The sequence below is a fragment of the Gracilinanus agilis genome, chromosome 2, assembly GCF_016433145.1.
Source record: "Gracilinanus agilis isolate LMUSP501 chromosome 2, AgileGrace, whole genome shotgun sequence".
NCBI classification, from domain to species: domain Eukaryota; kingdom Metazoa; phylum Chordata; class Mammalia; order Didelphimorphia; family Didelphidae; genus Gracilinanus; species Gracilinanus agilis.
Genome location: NC_058131.1, coordinates 433,813,652 through 433,837,722, shown reverse-complemented (window position 1 = coordinate 433,837,722; position 24,071 = coordinate 433,813,652). Strand labels below are relative to the sequence as shown.

At 32.9% G+C, this 24,071-nt stretch overlaps 1 protein-coding gene across 2 annotated transcripts in view; it reads left to right on the top strand.

The window, feature by feature from the left end:
* Positions 1–24,071, top strand: part of SNX6 (sorting nexin 6) — a 64,385-nt gene that overhangs the window by 8,569 nt on the left and 31,745 nt on the right. Inside the window, exons 3-6 of one of the 2 annotated variants that reach the window (XM_044664709.1) lie at positions 15,224–15,328; positions 16,192–16,302; positions 20,390–20,511; positions 22,358–22,481. In XM_044664709.1, coding sequence (XP_044520644.1) covers positions 15,224–15,328; positions 16,192–16,302; positions 20,390–20,511; positions 22,358–22,481 — 462 coding nt within the window. Of the gene's footprint in view, positions 1–15,223; positions 15,329–16,191; positions 16,303–20,327; positions 20,512–22,357; positions 22,482–24,071 lie in introns of those variants that run through there. The other variant, XM_044664711.1, reaches the window with a different exon arrangement.

The window sequence follows — 24,071 nt, the reverse complement described above, 5'->3', positions numbered from 1 at the left end:
CCATTTTTAGTTCTTTTCCTTGTAAGAGACTTTTTTTACTTCAAACTATACTACCTTAAAACCCAGGAAGTTTAACTTATTTTTCCATTTTTATTATTTTTTAGACCAGAAAAATATTACTTTGATATTTTCATTTTTACAGAGTTTTAATATGCTTCTGCACCATATTAAGGGAAAGTCTTTAATGCTTTCTAGATTTGTTTGTTTTCATCTCTTTTAAATTTTTATTTTTGTTTTCATTTCCAAATTCCCTTTCTCTACCTCCTTTATTCTTTGAGAAGGCAAAAAATGCAATATTTCTACATTAGCCTTGTTCTGGGATGGGGAAAGGTAAGAAAAATAAAGAGGAAAAGATATGCTTCAATCTGCAGAGACCATCAGTTTTCTCTTTGGAGGTTGATAACATTTTTTCATCATGACTCCTTTTTGAAATTATCAAGAATAATTGTGTTGTGATTTTTTGCTTGTTTATTTGGGGTTTTGGTTTTATATGATTATTCACTTAGAAAAATAAAGTTTAGAAATATGTTTTGCATGATATGTATGTGTAATTTAGATTGAATTGCTCGCCAGCTCTGACAGGGAAGGGAGAAAATTTGGATTATATAACTTCAGGATACTGGTGTGGAAATTTATTTTTACATGTAGTTGATTACAAAAAGAATAATTGTATTGGTCAAAATTACTAAATCTTTCATAGTTTATTATCTTTGCAATATTTGTGTTTCCTTGTACATTGTTCTATTGGTTCTACCCACTTCACTTTTGTGTCATCAGTTCATACAAGTCTTCCTAGCTTTTTTGAAATCATTTCCAGTATCATTTCTTTTTTTTTTTTAATGTCAAAGCTTTGTTTACTTAATTCCACTTAACATTTAATTATTTATATATGTATGGTGATGTTTATATACACTCACACACACAACACACACAACCAATTAATTAATTAATTTGGGGTATTTTTCCCATGGTTACAATTCATGTTCTTTCCTTTGTTATCAAAAAAGAAAGTAAATAAGCTGAGTAAGTGGGTGTGAGGAAGGATAAAAGGGAACAAGGGATTATAAGGTGATTGGAGGAGGAATGAAGGTATGGAAAGGTATATAGGAGATAAGGGAAATCCCCATAGCCGACATGCAATTCCACTGAGTTTTATATGTATCATTGATCAAGACCTATTTACATATTTTTATTATTATTATTATTTTAAACCCTTACCTGTGTATTGGCTCCAAGGCAGAAGAGTGGCAAGGGCTAGGCAATGGGGATCAAGTGACTTGCCCAGGGTCACACAGCTGGGAAGTGTCTGAGGCCAGATTTGAACCTAGGACCTCCTGTCTCTAGGCCTGACTCTCAATCCACTTAGCTACCCAGCTACCAATAATCCATATTATTGATAATTGCACTAGGGTGATTGTTTAGAGTCTACATCCCCAATCATATCCCCATTGAACCATGTGTTCAAGCAATTGTTTTTCTCCTATGCTTCTACTCACAGTTCTTCCTCTGAATATGGATATTGTTCTTTCTTAAAAATTCCTCAGAATTCTTCTGGATCATTGCATTGCTGCTAGTACAGAAGTCCATTACATTCAATTGTACCACGGTGTATCAGTCTCTGTGTATAATGTTCTCCTGATTCTGCTCCTTTGACTCTGCATCAGTTCCTAGAGGTCGTTCCAGTTCAAATGGAATTCCTTCAGTTCATTATTCCTTTGAGTACAATAGTAATTCTATCACCAACAGACACCACAATTTGTTCAGCTATTCCCTAATTGAAGGACATCCCCTCATTTTCCAATTTTTTGCCACCACAAAGAACACGGCTATAAATATTTTTGTACAAGTTTTTTTTTTCCCTATGATCTCTTTGAGGTATAAACCCAGCAGTGGTATGGCTGGGTCAGAGGACAGACAGTCTTTTAAAGCACTTTGGACACAATTCCAAAGTGCCATCCAAAATGGTTGTATCAGTTCACAACTCCACCAGCAATGCATTTATGTCCCAATTTTCCCACATCCCCTCTTTCCTTTGCTGTCATGCTAGCTAATCTGCTAGGTGTGAGGTGGTGCCTCAGAGTTGTTTTGACTTGCATTTCTTTAATTATAAGGGATTTAAAACACTTTTTGATGTGTTTATTGATAGTTTTTATATCCTTATCTGAAAATTGCCTTTTCATGTCTCTTGCCCATTTATCAATTGGAGAATGGCTTGATTTTTTGTACAATTGATTTAGCTCCTTCTAAATTTGAGTAATTAATTAGACTTTTGTCAGTTTTTTGTTATAAAAATTTTTTCCTAATTTGTTGCTTCCCTTCTAATTTTGGTTTTGTTTGTACAAATTTTTTTTTAATTTAATATAATCAAAATTATTTATTTTACAATTTGTAATTTTTTCTAACTCTTGCTTGGTCTTAAAATCTTTCCTTTCCCCCAAATCTGACAAGTATACTATTCTGTGGTCACCTAATTTATAGTTTCCTTCTTTATATTAAGTCATTCACCCATTCTGAATTTATCTTGGTATAGGGTGTGAGATGTTGATCTAAACCCAATCTCTCCCATACTGTTTTCCAATTTTCCCAGCAGTTTTTGTCAAATAGTGGATTTTTGTCCCAAAAGCTGGACTCTTTGGGTTTATCATAAACTGTCTTGCTGAGGTTACTTACCCCAAATTTATTCCGTTGATCCTCCCTTCTGCCATATTGTTTTGTTTTGTTTTTTTAACCCTTAACTTCTGTTTATTGGCTCATAGGTGGAAGAGTGGTTAGGGTAGGCAATGAGGGTCAAGTGACTTGCCCAGGATAACACAGCTGGGAAGTGTCTGAGGTCAAATTTGAACCTAGGACCTCCAGTCTCTAGGCCTGACTCTCAATCCACTGAGCTATCCAGCTGCCCCTGTCTGCAGTTATTTTAAGTGGAATTTCTTTATCTCCCCCTGCTGGGTTTTGTTGGTGACAGATAGAAATGCTGATGATTTATGTAAATATATTTTATGTCCTCCAACTTTGGTGAAATTATTACTTGAATTTATTTTTCTAATTGTTATACCTAGCATTTCTAGTATAATACTGAATAATAATGTTCTTGGTTTTAGATAGATAGTTATCATTTTTTAAGAAAAGCTCCATTTATTTCCATGGTTTCTAGTGTGTTTTTTCTCAAAAGCATTTCCTGCATCAGTTATATGATTATATTAGAGTTTTGTTTTTCTTGTTAATGTGATTTATTATGTTTATTGTGTTCCTCATACTTATGGTAATAGTGTATCATCTTTTTAATATGTTGCTATAGCCTCTTTGCTAATATTTTAATATTCTTCAGAAGTAGTGGTCTATAGTCCTTTTTTCCCTATTTCATCTCTTAGTTATCAGGACCATGTTTATATCATAGAAGGAGTTTGTAGAATTTTATTTTTCCTTATTTTTGCAAGAAATTTATGTATAATTAGAGTTGATAATTCCTTAAATACTTGATAGAATTCACTTTCTACTACATTCTGTCCAAGTTGTTTTTTCCCTTTTGGCAGTTTATGGCTTGTCATTTTCTTTTTCTAAGATCAGATTATTTAAATTATTTTTTAATAAGTGCTTAAATACTACTTTAATAGGTGGATGTTTAATTATTGATTTTTTTTGGTTATCTATAGTGCTTGTAAGCATAATGTAGTGTCCCTCATTATTTTTACTGTTGCCTTCTCTGAGAATGACTGCCACATCTACTTTTTAAAAATTCCCTTGATTTATAATAATTCTGATCCACTTCCCAATTTTAACTGGAAATCTTTATATTTCAAGTGTGTATGAACAACATAGTGTTGGTTTCTGATATCTAATCCATCCTATCTTGTTTTATATGTAAGTTCATCACCAATATAGTTTATGGTTGATGTTTGCTTTTTCCTTTACCACATCCTTTGATATATTCTCCTTTTTAAAATCATTCTTCCCTTTTGCAACAAAGAAAAGTTGGTTAGTCTCTGCCAGACTCAGCCAGATAGTTTTCCTATCTGTTGGTATTTTATCATAATGAAAAAAGAAAAGGAATGGCTTGATAAGTACTAGTCAGATATAAAATGATTCCACTCCTTTTTCCCCATTATGTGTTCCAAGTAATGATCTTTTTATTTAAAAACACTTTGATTTATTCCTTTTTGCCCTCCTTTTAATAATTCACCATCTGACATTAAATTTTATTTTACTTTTGACTGTTCTTTTCCCAAGTCTACCTTCCTCCTTAAATAATTTCCTTATTTCTATTCACCTGTTTCCTTATTGAATTGATTGAATTTCTATACCAAAATTGCTTGTGTTTCTATTAAGCTAATGTTACTCAGTTCAGATAAGAAGGAGTTTTCTCCATTTAGTTTATATAATCGAGCTCTAGTTATGATAAATAGTAAATTCTATCCCTTTTTCATTTCTTCCTTAGTTTATTCTTTTTTTTCCCCTACCTTTTCATTTTTCCCTTAAAAACAACAGTATAGAATTAAATTATTCCCAAACCCTGTTTATCATTTTGTGACCTTTAAAGCTGGTAAAATTTTAAAGGGACACCTGTCTGTCCTTCTAGTCAAATGTTATTAAGCATCATTTTTTTCCTTCTCATTTCACAAATATATTTACCTTTCATGATTTTACTTGTTTCCTATACTTTAAATTTCTATTTATTTATTTATTATTATTATATATTATTTAAATTTAAATAAAACAATACTGTGTATTGGCTCCAAGGCAGAAGAGTGGTAAGGGTAGGCAATGGGGGGTCAAGTGACTTGCCCAGGGTCACACAGCCCTATACTTTAATTTCAAAGATCCTGCAGTTTTTGTTATTTTGACAAGAATACTGTCCATTAATGACTCATTTTGCAACTTAGAATTATACTCTTTTCTTTTTGCAGGTTACATTATTCCTTGTTATCAGTCTTTTTCCTCTTCTGGTATATTCCAAAAATTTCTCTTCTTGTTTTTCCCTGCTAATCTACATATTCTATGTGAATTCCTCAAACTGTGAGAGCTTTTCAGCTCCTAATTTTTTTTTAACCTGGAACCACAGAATTTTGGCTATGGCATTCTTGTGAGTATTAAATTTGATATTTTGTTCAGGAGGTGATTGGCAGATTCTTTTTATATTTACTTTATCCTAAGGTTGTAATAGTTTGCGATAGTTTATTTTTATGATTTCTTGAAATGTGGTATTTAGGTTTTTTGGTTTGTTCATGATTTTCAGGAATTTTGATAATTCTTAAATGACTTCTTTTTTATTTATTTTTCAGTTCAATTGTTTTTGATAGGAGATATTTTACATTTTTCCCCCCAACTTTTTTACTTTGTCCTCATATTTATGGTTGTGTTATTGAGTTCTATTCTGATTGTTTCATTCAAATTTTCAGAGCCTACTACTTGTGTAAAGGTTTCTTTTATTAATAAAAAATGTTTCTTTATGTAAATTTTCTCTAAAGGACTTTTTTGGCAACTTCTGAAAAGTTTTAGTATATTGTCTCAGTCACTTTAAATTAAATTATTGATCTTTTTTTGACCCAGCAATTCTTTACGGTTGTTATTTAGTCTCCAGTTAGTCTTTTTTCTTTCATTTCATCCATATCCATATTGAATATAACTTTTATTGTGTTGTGGGCCATAAAAATTGAGTTTATTTTTTCTACACTAAAATATGTGAGATTTTTATCCGTAATACGTGTTTGGAGTGTCTAAATGAGGCAATAGATAGAGTGCTGGGAACTTTGAGTGTGGAAGTCTCATCTTCCTGAGTTTAAATCTGACCATAGGTACTATGAAGATGGTATTAACTTTCCCCTGCCCATTTTTAAATTTAATCACCAGAAGCACATACACACTGCTTATCTTTGAGTATGGGGAGGTCTTTGACCCACGTGTGCGATATTGGGTGATGAATCAGAATCAACTGGCTGCTGGGCAGACCTAAGCAAAGCTTTAGCTGTAATTGGTCCATGTAAACTGGAAGGAAGGCATAAGAACTGATGAAAGGAATGGTTTTTAAAAGTGGCAAGAACTTCCTGTGAGGATGTCTTTCACCTTCAATTTGAACTTGAAGGAGCTCCCTTGGACTGCTCTTGGATTTTTTCCTTACAACTACCATGTGGGTGAGTGAAAAAGATTGACTCTTTTCCTGGCTTTTCTGAGAGGTACTAGCCTCTGGAGAGGACCCTCGTCTTGGAGGAGGCCTCATGGCTAAAACCCTTGTGTGATTTACGGGGGTGGGGGGGAGATGGACGACACATTGCTGGAGCCACTAAAGCCCTGCCTGGTTTGGACTGGACCAGAGTAATTATCTTCTCTCTGATTTCCTTACTTTCCCTCTTTCCCTCTATTTTATAAATACATTTTAAAAAATCATTCTGACTTGAGTAATAATGTAATTATTGCAGTGACCACATTTCTCATAAATTTAGTCCAACCTTTAATTTTAATTTTTATCCCTTATGGTACTTAGTAGCTGTGTGATTCTGGGTAAATCATTTAACCCTGTTTGCCTCAGTTTCCTCATGTGTAAAATGAGCTGGAGAAGGAAATAGCAAACTACTCTTAATATCTCTACCAAGAAAACCCTGAGGGTTCACCGACACAACTAAAAAAATGGCTAAAGAGAAGATGCTCTGTACATTTTAGAAATCCTCTTCTTTTCCCATTCAGTATTCTCTAGAGGGCTATCATCTCTAACTTTGTTAAAATTGTATTTTCTATTGGGGGAGAGTATTAGCTATGACTAAGATTGTGAGGAGTGAATTGAGATTTCCCTTGTTTTACTAATTCTGTATCTCATTTAACTTTTCCTTAAAATATTTGGATGCTATATTGTTTGGTATCTCATTTAACTTTTCCTTAAAATATTTGGATGCTATATTGTTTGGTACATTTATATTGTCTTATTTTTGTTGTTTCTTTGTCTGAGATCATAATTGCTACCCTTGCCTTTTCTTACTTCAACTGAGCATAGTAGATTTTAGTTTAGCCTCTTTTTTAAACGCTTTGTTTGTCTTACTGTTTGAAGTCTAAAGTTTGGGAATTTGTGCTTGGATTAGACACTGGTCCCTTGCCTCTTGGATAGGCCTCCTATGTAATCTAGACAATACTGCTTCTTTTCCACCCGGTCCTTCCCTCAGTAGGCATCCTTCTTATCACTCAGTCTCCTGAGGGTTGGGCTTCAGATTTGATCACTGTCCTTACCTTTCTCTACTTCCCTTTGTACTGTATTCAACTGAGGGTTAGCACTTCTCTTGCTCTACTACTGACAAGTCCCAAATGGATATTGTCTTTTGGAACTAGTAGCAAATTTTCTTTATGACTCAGAAGTGCTCTTGATACCCAAGTTCTGTGCTAACATTGTCTCTTGCTGAGGCTCCAAATTAGGATGCCCGGGTACTATGGCTTTTACTTTGGTACTTAGATAACATGAATTTGTACTATACTCAATCAGCCACTTGTGGGACTTCTTCCAGCTCTGTTCAAGATCATGTGAAGAGCAAAGAGACTAAATAATGAGAAAAATCCAGGATGCAGTTTTGGCAAAGGATAAACATTATGGGGGGAAGGAGTGAGGGACTAAAGGACAGTATAGAGTTGAATTGGTTAACTATATGGTCAAGAATGGAAGGGGACAAAAGTATATACTAGAACAGCAGTGATTAACTTTGAAAAGTACTGTGAGGTTAGAGGAATTATATATAGTGAAGACAAAATATTTGTCTACCTGTACTTTTAAACATTTTACTTTCTTGTTGCTTGTACTTATTCCCTCATTTTAATTTTCTTGTATTGCTATAGCTGTCATTTGTGGTGCTATGTCAAACATTGTCATTGTCATTGCTTTATCCTTAATCTTATTTGAAAGGCTTGTAATATTTCTCTAGTACAAAAGATATAGCACTTGGGTTTAGAGAAATGATAATGATGATGATGAAGGAGGAAGAAAGAATATAATACCACCTACCTTCCAGGGATGTTTTAAGGATCCTACGAGATAGTAATTATAAAGTCCCTATTTCAGTGCCTGGCATTTTAATGCAATTAAAATTTTCCATTTTACATCCCATAATGTTCTTTGCCTCTTATTTGGTCTTAAATTCTTTCCTTATCCCTAGATCTGACAGGTAAAATTTTTATTCTCTCCTAATTTGCTTATGATATCACCCCTTATACCTAGTCATAGACCCATTTTGACGTTATCTTGGTATGTGGTAGGAGATCTTGGTCAAATAGTGAGTTCTTGTCCCAAAAGCTTGGATCTTTAGGTTTATCAAACTCTCAATTACATTGTTCACTTACTGTTGTGGACCTATTGTATTCCACTGATCCACAACTCTTTTTCTTAGTCAGTACCAAACTGTTTTGATGATTACCTTTTTGTAATACAGTTTGAGATTTGGTACTACTAGGTTACTTTCCTTCAACATTTTTTTTCATTGATTAGCATGATATTTTTGTACTTTTGTTTTTTCAGCTGTTTTGTTATTATTTTTTATGGCTCTATAATATAATTATTTGTATTTTGGTTTATATTTTATTGTTTGACAGATATAGCACTAAGTAAGCAAATTAACTTAGAGAAATGATCATTTTTATTATTTTGACTCAGCCTTTCCATGAGCAGTTAATATTTTTCCATTTGTTTAGATCTGTTTTCATATGTATAAAAAGGGTTTTGTAATTGTGTTCATATATTTCCTGGATTTGTCTTGGCAGGTATATTCCCAAGTATTTTTACATTGTATTTAAGTGAAATTTCTCTTTTATCTCTTCCTGCTTGGTTTAGTTGATATAGAAATCCTGATGGCTTATATGGGACAATTTTATATCTTACAACTTTGCTAAAGTTGATATTTATTTCAACTACTTTTTTACTTGTTTCTCTAGGATTCTAGATGAAATATTTAGACAAGAAGGGAGGACTCAACCCAGTTTCATAGCTTGGAAGAGAGTTTTAAAATCAAACTGTTTTGGGAGACCAAAAAGGGAAAGCATTTAACAATTCAGTATTAATTTTGCACAGTTGTATGTATCACTTCTCTTATAGGAATGTAAACAATTCAACCTTATTGAATTCCTTGTAATTTCTCATTTATGCATATACCTTTGTGCTTTTCTTGAGTCTTGTATCTGGAAGTTACATTTTCTATTCAGATCTGGTCTTTTTATCAGAAATGCTCCAAAGTCCTGTTTCATTATATATCCATTTTTTCCACAGAAGCATTATATGTAGTTTTGTTTAGTTAGTTTTCTTGATTATAATCCTAGTGCCTTTGCCTTCAACATATTCCAATACCTCCAATGCTTTAATATATTCTAAAATGAATTTATTTAATTATTTAATGCTTTACGGTCTTTTGTGATATTTACTATGGCTTTGTGATATTTGAGTATTTCTGATTGCTTGCAGTATGTTCTCCTCAACCAGGAACTCTGAAATTTGGTTATAATATTCTTTGGAGTTTTCATTTTGGGAACTCTTTCAGGAGAGATGGGTAGATTCTTTCCATTTCTATTTTACTCTCTAATTCTAAAGTATCAGGGCAATTTTCCTTGTTAATTTTTAAAAAGATGATGTCTCGGCTTTTTTTGATCATGGTTTTCAGGTAATTAAAAAAAAAAATCTTTAGTTTCTATCTTACATTCAGTACTAAGGCAGAAGAGTGGTAAGGGCTAGGCAATGGGCGTTAAGTGACTTGTCCATGGTCACACAACTAGAAAGTCTCTGAGATCATATTTGAACCCAGGACTCCCATCTCCAGGGCTGACTATATCCACTGATTCTGATGCCCCATTATTAGTCTTATAATTCTTTAAAATGTCTCATCTAGAGCTGTTTTCAGGTTAATTGCTTTTCCAGTGAACTATTTTACTTTTTCTTAAAATTTTTTAAAATTCTTTTGACCATTTTGTTTCTTGATGTCTCATGAAGTCATTAGCTTCTAGTTACCTAATTCCAATTTTTAAGGAATTATTTTCTTCAGTTATTTTTTCCCCCCAAATGACCTATTCTGCTTTTTAAGGAGTTATTTTTTTCAGTGAACTTTTGTTTTCTTCTACCATTTGACAATTTTTTTAAGATGCCATTTTCTTTTTTTGCGTCTCTTTCACCAAACTGTTGATTCTTTTAAAATTTTTTTACATTACTCTCATTTATTTTCACACTTTTCTCCTTGCCTCTCTTATTTACTTTTTAAAATCCTTTTTGAGCTCTTCTCAGACATTTTATTGAGCTTGTTTCCAATTCACATTTTTTCTTTGAGGCTTTGTTTGTAACTGTTTTGACATTGCTGAGTTTTTGTGTCTTGGTCTTTCCTATAACCATAGTATATTTTTATGGTAGGTTTCTTTTTGTTATTGTTTGCTCACTTTTCCAGCCAATTTCTTTTCTTTTTTTGACATGTGATTTATTTTATTTTTAAAATTTAGAATATTTTTCCATGGTTACATGATTCATGATTCTCCCTTTACCCCTTTCTCCTCCCCACCCCCGAGCTGACAAGCAATTCCACTGGGATATACGTGTATCATTATTCAGAACCGTTTTCCAGGTTATTCATATTTGTAGTGTAGTAGAGTGATCTTTTAACATCAAAACCCAAATCATGTCCCTATTGAACTACCTAATTGATTATATGTTTTTCTTCTGAGTTTTTGTTCCCACAGATGTTTCTCTGGATGTGGATAGCATTCTTTCTTATAAGTTCCTCTGGATTGTCCTGGGTCATTGCATTGCTGCTAGTAGAAAAGTATTACGTTCGATTGTGCCACAGTATATAAGTCTCTGTGTACAATGTTCTCCTGGTTCCTCTCCTTTCGCTCTGCATCAATTCCTGGATGTCTTTCCAGTTCACATGAAATTCCTCTAGTTCATTATTCCTTTCAGCACAATGTTATTCCATTACCATCAGATACCACAATTTAATCAGCCATTCCCCAGTCAATAGACACCCCCTCATTTTCCAATTTTTTGCCACTACAAAGAGCACGGCAATAAATATTTTTGTACAAGTATTTTTCCCTATTATCTCTTTGGGGTACAAACCCAGCCAGTGGTATTTCCACCCAATTTCTTGACTTAACTTTATGATGAAGTAGTACAATGTTCTCCAGGTGGAGGGCACACTCTCCCAAGTTTTAGATTTTTCTTGTTGTTTTTAGTGCTAGTTCTGGAGGTCTATAAATTTTTGGTGTTTCCTAGGTGTTACAATTTTAGGAGAAGTGTAGTTTCTCCTCTCTCTGATTTTAATCCAGGAAAGGATCATCTCTAATGGCAAGTGTTAGCACTTTCTTCTTTGGACCTGAGATCAAGGCCCCTGCTCCCTTGTGAGTGAGTGACCATAAGCACTCTTTGCTGCCTTTGAACTGTGATCAGGGTCCCTACTCCCTTATGGCTACAATTTGAAAGTACTCGTTTTGGCCCTGCACTTGACTTTGGCCCCTGCACTCTTGCAGCTGAAATTGCTAGCATTCCTTTCTGCCTTGGAGCTGAGATTAGAGCCTCATTTCCTTGTAAGAGACAATAAGGGGGCAGCTGGGTAGCTCAGTGGATTGAGAGCCAGGCCTAGAGACAGGAGGTCCTGGGTTCAAATCTGGCTTCAGACACTTCCCGGCTGTGTGACCCTAGGCAAGTCACTTAACCCCTATTGCTTAGCCCTTACCATTCTTCTGCCTTGATTCCAAGAGGTAGCCCTTTTTTCTTCCTTGGAACTGTGACCAGTACCCCTGTTTCTTTGAAGTCACAAATGTTAGTACTCCTTTTTACCCTGTAAGTGTCTCTCAGAACAACTTATGGACAATGAAACAGGGTCCTAAACCCACTATCTGGAAAGATCAATCTGTAATTTCTTTCTGATCCCAAAGCACTCAGAGCTGTTGCTGTCACTGTTGCAATTGCCTTAAAGGCTTTTTCCCAGGTGTCTCTCCAGCTGACCAATACCCTTTTGTCACAGATCTCTCTTACCAACCTAAGTTATCTTGGGCTGACCTTTTTTTTGGCTTTGCCATTCCGGAATTCAGTTTGAAGCATTAATTTACAGTTGTTTGTGGGGTAATATGGGGAGAATTCAGCTGAACTGCCACCACCATCTTGTCTTTACCAATAAATTTACCAATTATTCACATTTTTATTTAATCATGTGTTTATGGAGACTATTGATTTTTTAAAAATCTTGTGTTTTTTTCCATTGCCTCATAGTATACCTTTGCTTTCCAGAGAGCCATCCCAAAGACTTTAAAGGAAAGAGACAAAAAATGAAATCCCCCAAACTGATTAATATCCCCTATCTTCTGTCATGTTTGTCGAGTATGAAATAAGACTTCGGGGTTATTTTGATTTTTTATTATTAAATGATTTGAAGCATTCTTTCATGGGATGTTAATAGTTTTCAAAATTGATGACTTTTTAAAAAAAATTGATGACATTTTTAAAAATGAGTTTTTAAAAAAAACACCTTGTAAGTTATTGAGGAATGGCATTTAATCTATCTGTTGATGGTCTATTAATCTTGGATTCAAAATCTGGATTTAAGAAAACAAGGATTATTTCTCATTTGACAACTTAACTATTTAAAATATATTGTCCCCCTATTTTTCTAATGGCATATTAAGGCAATTGTACATTTTGAGTTTATTATGAGATGTCGTAGAAGATGTTGATCTAATTTTTATAAGAATGCTTTTCATTTTTCCCAGTGATTGTTAATTGTAGCTCCATTTTTCAAAGTCATTTGCCTTTTGCTATCTTTTTTTAAAAAAAAAACAACAAAAAAACTTTGCCCCAGTATTTCTTTGAATTTTGAACTTTTTCCTTTCCTCTTCTTCTCCCTTTGTGGTCATTCTTTTGCTTTAGTTTTGAAGATTTGCTTTAATAAAGGCAATAGTCAGCAAATGTTTATTAAATGCCTACTGTATAATTCAGGCACTGATAATTTGCTTGGGATACAAATATAATTTGAAACAGATAGTTCCTGTCCTCAATGAGTGTAAAAGCAGTCTAATAGAGAAAGATAACAATCTAGGAGGCTGAAAAGCAGGAAAGAGTAGAAGGGGAAGGAAGGTTCCTGAGAAATCCAAAAGCAATGTAGTCAGTAGGAAATGGAGAAAATTTATACTGAACTGCCCTCTCTTAAATAGATGCTCTGGAGCCCATGTCCTTTCCTTTAATCAGAGGATCTATACAGAGGGGTGGGCAGAAGGTACTTATGAATTGAGATAACCAGGCAGTTTCAATAATCCCTGGTTTTCATTAAGAGCTCTTAATTCAGTCCTCTAGTTTGGGGATAAAGATCAGGGGTTAGGGTAGAGATGTGTTTGGAAATGAAGGTGATGTAAAATCAAAAGATCAAAATTAAAAAAAATTAATCTTAATACTACTCCTTAGTTCTTTAGTTATTCTATTAGACTTTATACCCCTTTTGGGGTTGCTTGTGGCTGTTCTATTTTCTTAGATTCTTTTGTAGTTACAACAGAGTTATTCTTTTTGCGGCAATGGACAAGTCACTTAACTTATCAGCAATTTCCTCATTAGTTAAATGGTTATCTTAAAAGGTTGGTAGGTCCTGTGACATAATTTATATAAAGTACTTTGAAAACTTTAAAGAACTGCATAAATAATGTTTATTATAATTATGTTCTTAATTTTATGAAGTTCATATAGGAATTGGCTGGAACAGGTTAGCGTCCTGCTTTTTATTGCTCTTTGTACTCTTTTAATGAAATGACTGCTTTGTATAATTTCCTAAAAGTGTTGGGATTAAAAAACCATCAACCTGAATACTTTTTCAGGACAACTTCTGTAGTAGTAGACAGGATGACAGGGGTGATAATATTTCATACTACTAGGTCCTTATGTTGTGAAACCTTTTGGTTTTAGGTTGGAAGTGATGCATTTCTCACCTGTCAGTATCTCTTTTAAAATGTTATTCTTAAATTTTTTTGGATCAAATGTTGAGTTAAGTGATGAAGAGCACAGTTTTGTGTGTGAGGATGCTCTGGTTCCAATGCATTTTATTTTTTCAATTCTCAACCACATTTTGAGGCTTTTATTTGTAATTCACTGAGATTTGTTTATGAAAGACAATGAGCTTCTAATTTGTGATTATGGCTACTAGGCCAGGCCTTAATTAGTGATAAAGTTTTGCAATGTTGCAGTTTTTACTGTTTTTTAGCATAATTTGAGTTATCAATAAATTCAGACTCTTAAGTATATGTCTGTAAATTCTGGTAGCAATGACCTGATTTTGAACTTTTCTCACAATCTCCATTTCTGCCAACAAATATAATGACTCGATCATCTGTTTGATCCTTCTTTGTTGATACATTGTTGTATTTGAGTTCATTTGACTGTCAGGACCTTTTGTTATTATAGATTTTTGTCTTGGTATTCTTTCCCAGTATTATTCTTTCATTGTGTTAAACAATTGCCTTTTTCATCAGTGTCTGCTATGTTTTTTCTCTGGGTGCTTAATTCATGGAATTTGATTTCCTGAGACTTGGAATATTCCATTTGAATTTCTGCTTTCATTGAGATATTGAGTGGAAGACTTTGGTGTGTGTGGGGTTTGTTATACTTGCTTCTAGTTTGATTAATATACTAGTTCATTGAAAAGGAGAGCCAATAGTATTATATGTCTATTTGATATTTTTTCCATGATGATTACCTTGTGATAATTTTTTCACCCTTTTTGTTATAGTTTACTTGGTTTGGCACATTTCTTGTTATTTTGAGTTTGTGTGGGCAGCTTCAATTAGACACAGTCACTGATTTGGCTATCCTAGTTAAGGCAGCCTTTAAACACTTCTAAGGTGAGATTCCTAGTGATTTAGTAAACTTAATATACTGGATAATGGATATTGTAGAATGGATAATAGAAATAATAGAAATGGATAAGTAGAATAAAAGTAATCCCATTATACAGAGCTTTAGAGAATCATTGTTTGCTTTGATGTGAATTAGTCTTCTGAAAATGAAAAATTTAGTTGCACAGAAGGGAAGATGATTTGGAAGGCCTATTTACTTAAGGCATATTCCAAGTATTCTCTCCCCATTTCCCTACTCTTCTCCTTTTCTTATGTCTATCTTTCCCTTTCCTTCTCCTAAAGTTTTGATGTTCACTTGTTAATTGGGGTTGGGGGGAAGAAAGGAATATGAAGTACTATTTAAAAGCACAAATTTAATATTCTTATTAAGGTGTTATTGATTTTCTTTGTCTAGCTTAGAGCAATAAATGTAGATCTTCAAAGTGATGCTGCCCTGCAAGTGGATATTTCTGATGCTCTTAGTGAGAGGGATAAAGTGAAATTCACTGTTCATACAAAGGTAAATTTATTTTTTGCCTCTTTTGAATTGGTTTTTTTTTTAATTTCTACTACTAGACAATAATGCATTTGGCTGGACTATGGCTTTGAAACAAAGATAATAAATTAACCAGAAAAGAAATATATTTCCATTTATAATTAGTATATTCTTTTAACAAAATAAATATTAGCTGAAATAAACTGCATTGCTTTAAGAATTTTATGTATAGATGCTAGAGGTATTAAAAACTTAATACTCTAAATCAGTGATGTCAAACTCAAAAGTACCATATATAAAGTTCCCTGAGGAGCCAAATTGGCTTAGAAAACTGTATATTAAGAATGTTTATATTTTATAGTATTTTAATTATCTTGTGAAATATTTCTCATTTACAATTTAATATTGTTCAGATTCACTCTGGAGTGCTCTAGGCCATCTGTTTGATGTGTTGTTGTTGTCATGTTTGACATGATTACTTTTTATTTCAGCGGTCTATTAAATCTTGTGATATTCTGATCACTTTCATTTTTTAATTTTATAATTAAACTACTATTGTCTTTCAATTCCCTCATGTCAGATACTTTACTTCCTAAGCGCTTCTAATTTTGAACATATTTTTCCTTTCAGTGGTTGAGTTCAGTATTTATTGAAGTTGATTTTTAAACCATTATAGTAATCTGAGAAAATAAGATCATGTCAACTTATTTTCCTAAATATTGTAATAATTTCTATCTTTTTTCTGTTTTGTATTTTTCCTAATAGAATAATATTGTCTTAAATACTCTTTTCTTAGAAGAATAATCTTCATTTGAAATTAAGATGTAATCATGTCTATAAAAATCTTGAGCTTTTTTTTTCACTCAAAAGGATCTCTATCTTTGCAGAGTTCATTACCAAATTTTAAACAAAATGAATTTTCTGTTGTTCGACAACATGAGGAGTTTATATGGCTTCATGATTCCTTTGTTGAAAATGAAGATTATGCAGGTTACATTGTAAGTACTTTGGTTGCTTTTTTTTTTTTTTTAAGCCTTGGTTTATATAATTAATATATCCTTGTAATGAACTAAATATTTATTTTGTACTTTCAGTCCCACTTTCTAATACAACCTTTCATGCTTGGAGTTGTCCTTTGATTTAGGTTGGAAGGAGATATCTCTACTTTTTCATCTTTTAGATAATTATTTTAAAGTGCCATTTTTTTTTCAACTAGACCTATGATTTTGAACTCCATTTACCAATGTAGATCTACTGCTGTGCAACTTACAGATTTAAGAGTTGCCTTGGTAACATAAACATTATGTGGCAGAGATAGGACTTGAACCCAGGTCTTGCCTCTTAAGACCATCTCTGTTCACTATGCCACACAGCCTCTTTAAATTATACTTAATAGTCAGTAAAATACTATTCATTTCAACAACCAATTTTTAAAGTCTTAATTCTTAAAAAAAGCTGTTTTGTACTAAAAGTAGTTTTCTGAGTTTAGTTTCACATTGCTTATTTTGGAAGAACTGAAATTAGTTTAATTAGAAAGTAACAGTACCAATTTTTAATTATCTTGAGTTCTAACTTATCTTTATTTTTTATATATTATTTTAAGGAATTAATATCTGGATAATAGCTATCATATTATTCCTATAAAAAGCCTAGAAAGTAGATGCTATTAATAACCCCATTTTACAAATGAGGAAAAAAGATGCACACAGGTTAAGTGACTTGTTCCAGTTCATAAGCTAAGTATATGAGGCTCTGTTTGAACTCAGATCTTCCTGTCTCCAAGACTAACACTCTATCCACTGCATCACTTGGCTTATGTGATCTTGCAATGAAAAGAAATATATCTGTTATGGTTGCCTTTAATACCGGCATTTTATTCCTGTAGAGCTCAGTAATATATTTGATAAGATATTTCATTTTGTAAAATCATAGTCTTTTCACATTGGAATGTATCTTAGAGAGATCATCTAGCCTAACCTCTTATGTGAGCCAAGAAGTCACCTGCTATATTTCTGACAGATTATCATCTATCCTCTTAATGCTTCCTTTGATGGGGAATTCATAATTTATTTCGGAAAGCAAGCCATTACATATTATGAATTGTTTAAAACTTCTCTTCATTTCCACATTCAAATCCTAATTATATTGTTAGGTGCTATACAGAGTGGACTCTTTCTTCCATTATTATTCCATTATTATCTTTTCCAGCTAATTCTGCCTGGTTCCTTCATGTGCCAATTTATAATGGTCCAATTAAATGTGAGACTTAGAATATAAATATACTACTCTTAAGACCAATACAAGGCACATTAAAAGTATTATCTTCACTTATCCTTAACACTATGCTTTAGTAGTGCAGTGTAGCTTTTTTGGCAGCCATGTCACGTCATTCATATTACTCTTACAGTGACCTGAAAATGTTTTATTTCTGCTTTTAGTTTTTCTTGTTGGTTTCTGATATTATGGTACATTTGCGTGTGAAATGTTGCAAGCAAATTGATTTAATTAAATCTGGCTTAGCTCTAGAATAATTATTCATTTCTGTGCTATATTCTTTTTATGAAAGATTATTCAGTTTTAATAGGGATCTGATCATAAGTCAGTTTTCTAACCATTTACCTTTCTTAAAAAGAATAATACTATTAATAATAGCTAACATTTAATTATCACCTTAAGATTTCAGTATTCCTCACAACTCCAAAAAGAAAATAATGATGCCTCCCATTTTACAAATATGGAAACTGAGACAAATATTAAATGACTTGCCTAGGGTCATACGCTGCCCTTTTTCCTGTCTCATGCTCCTAAGTAAAAACTTTTTATGATATATATCTAAGATATGTATTTTAGTTCCAACCAACTTAAGGTTATCATTTTTAAAGAGTTCCATAATGTTTAACTGTGGTGGGGTTTTCTTTATGATAGAATTAATGAGATGATTAGGAGCAGTTCTTCTCTTTAAAGCTTTGCAGAAATGGTCATTATTTGGATTTGAATTCTTTTCCATCCTTTTTTTTTTAATTTTCTCTGTTTTTTTAAAACAGTCAGCAAGCATTTATTAAATGCCTTTGTATGCCAAGCCTTGTGCTTGGTCCTCTGATAAAAGGACCAAAATTAAGCAGGCCCTTCTCTAAAGGAAAGCTAGCTTTTTCAGAAAGCATTATCCCTACCTCAGCCTCAGGATTAATTTTTTTTTTCAATTTTACCTTCTGTTTTAGAATGAGTTCCAAGATAGGAGAGCAACAAGGGTTAGGTAGTTGGGGTTAAGTGACTTGCCCAGGCTTATAGAGCTAGGAGTTGTCTTAGGCTAGATTTAAACCCATGTCCTCCTGACTTTAGGCCTGGTGCACTATCCACTCTACTACTTAACTGTTCCTCCTCAGGATTAATCTTTAGGCTCATAGAATATAAAACTCTCTCCCAACCCCTTAATTTTAGAGATGACAAAACTGAGAGGTTAAGTGACTTGTTTAAGGTCACAAGAGTAGTAAATGGAGCCAGGATTTTTAATTCACATCCTCTGACTTCATTATTCATCATAGAAACCATTTCCCCCATCTTTTTATTCCATTATTTAATCTTCAACCATCTAAAGCCATTTCTTTCTCTTTAAACTCATTCTTTTTTCCTACTTATCCTTAGATCCTTCTCTAATACATTCTTTTATGTTTACCTCTTATTAAATTTTCTGTATCCTTGAGAAATAGTCTTCTCTTCCCATTTTGAGTCACCTATCCCTGTCTTTTTTTTTTTTTTTTTCAGTTAATCTGTAACACATTCTCATCCCTTCTTGCTCAGTTCTTGCTTTCTCCTCTTAATACATCTTAGGCATCCAAAATCCATCTCTAGGACAACTTTGACCTGCTTGACTATAGAATGTAATTCACTGGTGATTTTTAGCACACACACACACCCCCATCCCCCAAAACAAAACAAAAAAACTAATAGCTGATATAAAAGAACCAATAGGCTAGTATATGTGTATGTATAATATGCATATATTTATGTATATAGTTGGCTATTGCCCAATATCTGTATAGCTATAAATCTTATATAAAATAATTGACTACTACCTGTTAGTAAAAGGTTTTTCCCCCTACTCTAATTATGTGATTTTTCTTTTTTATAAGGGGAGTTTCCTCTCTCCCTTTTATAGATAGTGAGAGATTTAATTGATTTATTCCAGGTCATATAGTTGTTATTGTGACAGAGGCAAGATTCAATCTAGTTTCTCCCTCACTCATATGGTCATCTATAAATGATGTTGCATTGAGTAATTATAAAATATATGTGTAGTTAAAACACACAAATTTCTGATTGTGTAGCCTTCTACTGCCAAAAAATGCAGAAAACTTGCCTTTTGTATCCTTTAAAATGTCATGAGTAGATCCTCATTTTTTAGTCAATACCTCTTAAAATCTTTTTATTCTTTCTTAATTCTTCTTTCCTTAACTAATTAGTATCTTTCAGGTCCTACTGTTTTATTGATGGTAGAATACTGACAGATTAGAATAATTTGAAAGTGGTTATGTGATCTATAGATAATCTCTATGGTTCTCTTGTATCCCTACATAACATGAATTTATTAGAACAAAAGTAAAGCAAATAATTTTATTTTAGCTAAGCTCTAGTATTTTTGAGATAGCTCCAGTTCTAGGTTACTGTTTGGTATATGGCTGTAGGCTGACGGTACAGGAAATATTGAACTAATTAGTAGTGGCTACAGAGAGTTCTAATTGCAGAATATGAAAATTTTCATTTTTTTCCCCTTGAAAAGGTTCATGGGAATCCCTAATTTAGGTAAAGGGATAATTTTTTAAAAGCTTACACCAAAAGTCTAAAAATTGAAATTTAATAACATGTTAATCTGTTATCTATTCTGGATCAGATAGATTTCTAGGATGTTCTTAGGGAATCTTGAGGATCTAGTGTTCATTTCAACACTCCTTCAGATTTTTCAATGGATCCAAACTGCTAGATTGATTCCAAAACTGAATCTAAGCCTAAATCTTTATTTGACTAGCTATATGAAATGAAACAACTTAAAACTGAGTAGCTACCCATTCCTGAATGACACCATTCCAGATCCCACCAGCACCACCAAGACCTGATTTCGATGCTTCAAGAGAAAAACTACAGAAACTTGGTGAAGGAGAAGGGTCAATGACTAAAGAAGAATTCACAAAGATGAAACAAGAACTAGAAGCGTATGTACAACGTTTTTTCCAGTAATTTTTGGTAAATAGGTTTTCATTATGATGTCTTTTTGAGTGTTCTTTGCTCTATCATCCTTATGATCATTTCAGTACAGTAACCCATTCTGGAAGACTCAGGTTTGCACATTAACAATTATTACATGACTAGAATTTAACTATCATGATCAGAGCCAGCAGGAAAATTATAGCAGTTATTATCCCCATAGTTAAAATTATTTAAATGATTCATTTAAAAATCCATTCTGCCAAAATACTTTATTTATAGGCTTACAAAAGTAATTATTAAAGTACCTGAATGCAAACTGTGTTTAATTCATGAAACTTCAACTGTTATTAATTTAATTCTCTATCCAACATGAAACTTCTGTTTCTTCATATAATTATGAACTGGGGTACTCCTTCCAAATTTCCTAATGACCAAAATATGCAAGTCTTTTTTTTTTCCCCTGTCTCAGTTTTGAACTGCTACTGTATGTAAAAGCAAATAAGTATTAGTGCAAATTTTGAGCAAAATAACCATGATATAATATAATAGCCCTTTCCCTTTCATTTTTATGAAGTAATTCTAAACATACCATATATTTATTAGCAAAAAAATGTTAAGGCAATTAACATTTTATATTCATACTTTGTTCAAAGTATAGAGGCTTTCCCTTTTTTCTGAGGATTATATAATTTTATTTTAATTTAGGCTTTACTCTGTGCTGGTTCTCTGTATTGTGAGAGTCACACAGAAAAATGTCATTCTGTCCCTTTCAATTTTTTTTGGTCATTTCTACCCTTCATATGTGTTCTTATCTAATTTCATTGGGTTTCCTTTTCAAAGTATATATAAACATTGCTACTAGGCACTTCTTCAGCATTCCAAAATCTAGTTTTAGAAAACTAGATTCTTTTTTGTGTTTAGGTGTAGTTCTTTAGAAACTTGTGAGTTCTGTGTATAAGAAGTAGTCTGTTAGCAGATGGAGATATATACTTACAGACTGTAAGATTGAAAAACTGGAAATTAGCAGAGCACATTTATATTGAAGAATCTGTGATTTTCCAGCGGCCCTGATCATGATTCTTTTGTGGTCTGGTTAGGGGTTGGATAACACAGAAACCTTGGGTTTCTTCTACTGCCACCTCCATCCTCTGCATCCTTCTTTTTTGTCTTCACTGAATGACTACCCTCACAGAGATCAAACTTCTCCCAACATTGATCCTGCTGGTTTCCTGGTATGTAAAACTTATGATCCTTCTTGCACGTAGTTGAAGCAAGAGTATCAATTAGGTCTTTAAAAAAAAAAAAAAGAAGAACTTTTTTTCTTCAAATCCATATTTTTTTTGTGTGTGTGGCCAGTATGATTTGTTGACAATTTTGGTTAAAAAATGCTTTAAAATGATTCTGGGAATTGATGAAAACAAATAGTTCTGTTGCAAAATCTGCTTGCCTTTAGTTAAGATGTAGAGATTTTTGTGCCATTTGTTGAAAGATAGTAATTGTCCAAGAACTTGAATTTTCATTAATGATGTATATATGTATATTGTTGTATATTTTTTGTGATACCAGAAACTCAACATTTATAATAATTATCTGTAATGTTGATATGGTTGGAAAATTATTAAATATCAGCTTTTATAGTAAAAAGGTCTAAAGAACCATTTAATATCAAAATTTACATATGTTTAATAAACTTCAAAGGCAGGGTTCTCCATTTTTAGTAAAAAGTTCAACTAACAACTTTGTAATAATTTTGTCTCTTCTTTTATTAGCAAATTTGAGGAATAATTTGAGTGAAGAGAAAGTTTGTTGCAGTTGATTGATTTAACCTTTAATTCTATTCATTATTTCCAGTGAGTATTTGGCAATATTCAAGAAGACGGTTGCAATGCATGAAGTCTTCTTGTGTCGTGTTGCAGCACACCCTATTTTGAGAAAAGATTTAAATTTTCATGTCTTTTTGGAATATAATCAAGATGTGAGTATTGATTGACTTGAATGGAACAATAATCAAAGATTATTTCCAAGATATTTTTGGGAAAGGGTTAGATGTTTTAGAAATTTTTTATTTAAATCGGTTTGCAATTTAGTACCACTGGAATAGCAGTATTTTATAAGAAGTTTGGAAAATAATTTGAAGGTTTGTTATATTGATGTTTGAACTTAAGAACTCAGATTATCAAATAGATTTGATGAAGTCACTTAAGACTTTGGTGAATGATAACTTCAAATAAGTAATTGATAATGCCATACTAGGGATTCACTTTCTGGAGCAAGATATATATATTCTTCTTTGTTCTCTTTCCCTTCAGTGCAGAAGAAGCTAGAAATGTATAGTTCTAAACCTTCAAATAAAATAGTGTCTATAAGTAATCTAGAAACTTGTAAAAGTTGTGGTAGAGGAATGTCTGTCATAGTTCTGTCAGCACTGTGCCAAGCACTGGGGAAGTAAAAAGGTAAAAGACAATTCCTGCCCTCAAGGAGCTCACAGTCTGCAGGAGATAATACGCAAAAACTATGTACAAATAAGATGTGTGTGTGTGTACGTCTACATGTTAAATTGGAGATAATCAGCAGAGGGAAAACACTAGCATTAAGAGAAATCAGGAAAGGTGACTTTTAGAAGATGTAATCTTAGTTGGGAATCCAAGAAAGCCAGGGAGCCTAAAGAATGGAGATAAGGAGAGAGGATTTGAGGCATGAGTAATAGCTAGTAAAAAAACATAAAGTTAAGAAATGGTGTGTTTTGTTCAAGAAACAGCAAGGAAGCCAATGTCCCTAGGTTGTAGAGTATATTAGAAGGGTGAAGGTTATAGGAAGACTAAAAAATTGGATGGACCCAGGTTGTGAAGGATCTTAAAAGCCAAGCACATCTTTTATATTTGCTCTTGAAGGGTAATTGGGACACATGAGTTTATTTTAAAAAGTAGCTGATAATAGTGATGTTAAATAATAGTTGTAGGGCCAAAAATATAATCTGTGCTCTATGTAGGCTATTTTGCCTGTGCTACCGGTACCCAGGAGTTAATATACAAATGTGCCTGGCTGACCTAGTTTCAATAGGGATATGAACTGGAACTGTTATTTTTTTTGTATGGAAAATTCTCTGATGAAGAACCTCTCTATTAATACAACCTTTATGTAACTTGAGTATCTTCGATAGTTGCTTTTAACATTGATGGGTTAAGTGACTTGCCTGGATCACATAACCAGTATGTGTCAGAGGTAGAACTTGAACCCAGAGCTTCTTGCCTCTAAGCTCATGAAAATATACCTGACACATCTAACAATAGTCAAACTATTACTTTTTGAAAAAGTAAAATAATAATAAATACTTTCTAAGCAAGAATGGATGTCCCATTGAGCATTGATTCTAACCCGTCAGATCTGTGTGGCCCTGAGCAAGTCATTTAACCTCTCAGTTGTCCCAACAGTTCTTTAAATTTATAAGTTACAGGTAACTTGCTGGTTTGTATTATTGGAGCACCTTTTTTTTTTTTTAACATTTATTAATATTCATTTTTAACATGGTTACATGATTCATGCTCCACCTTTCCCCTTCAACCCC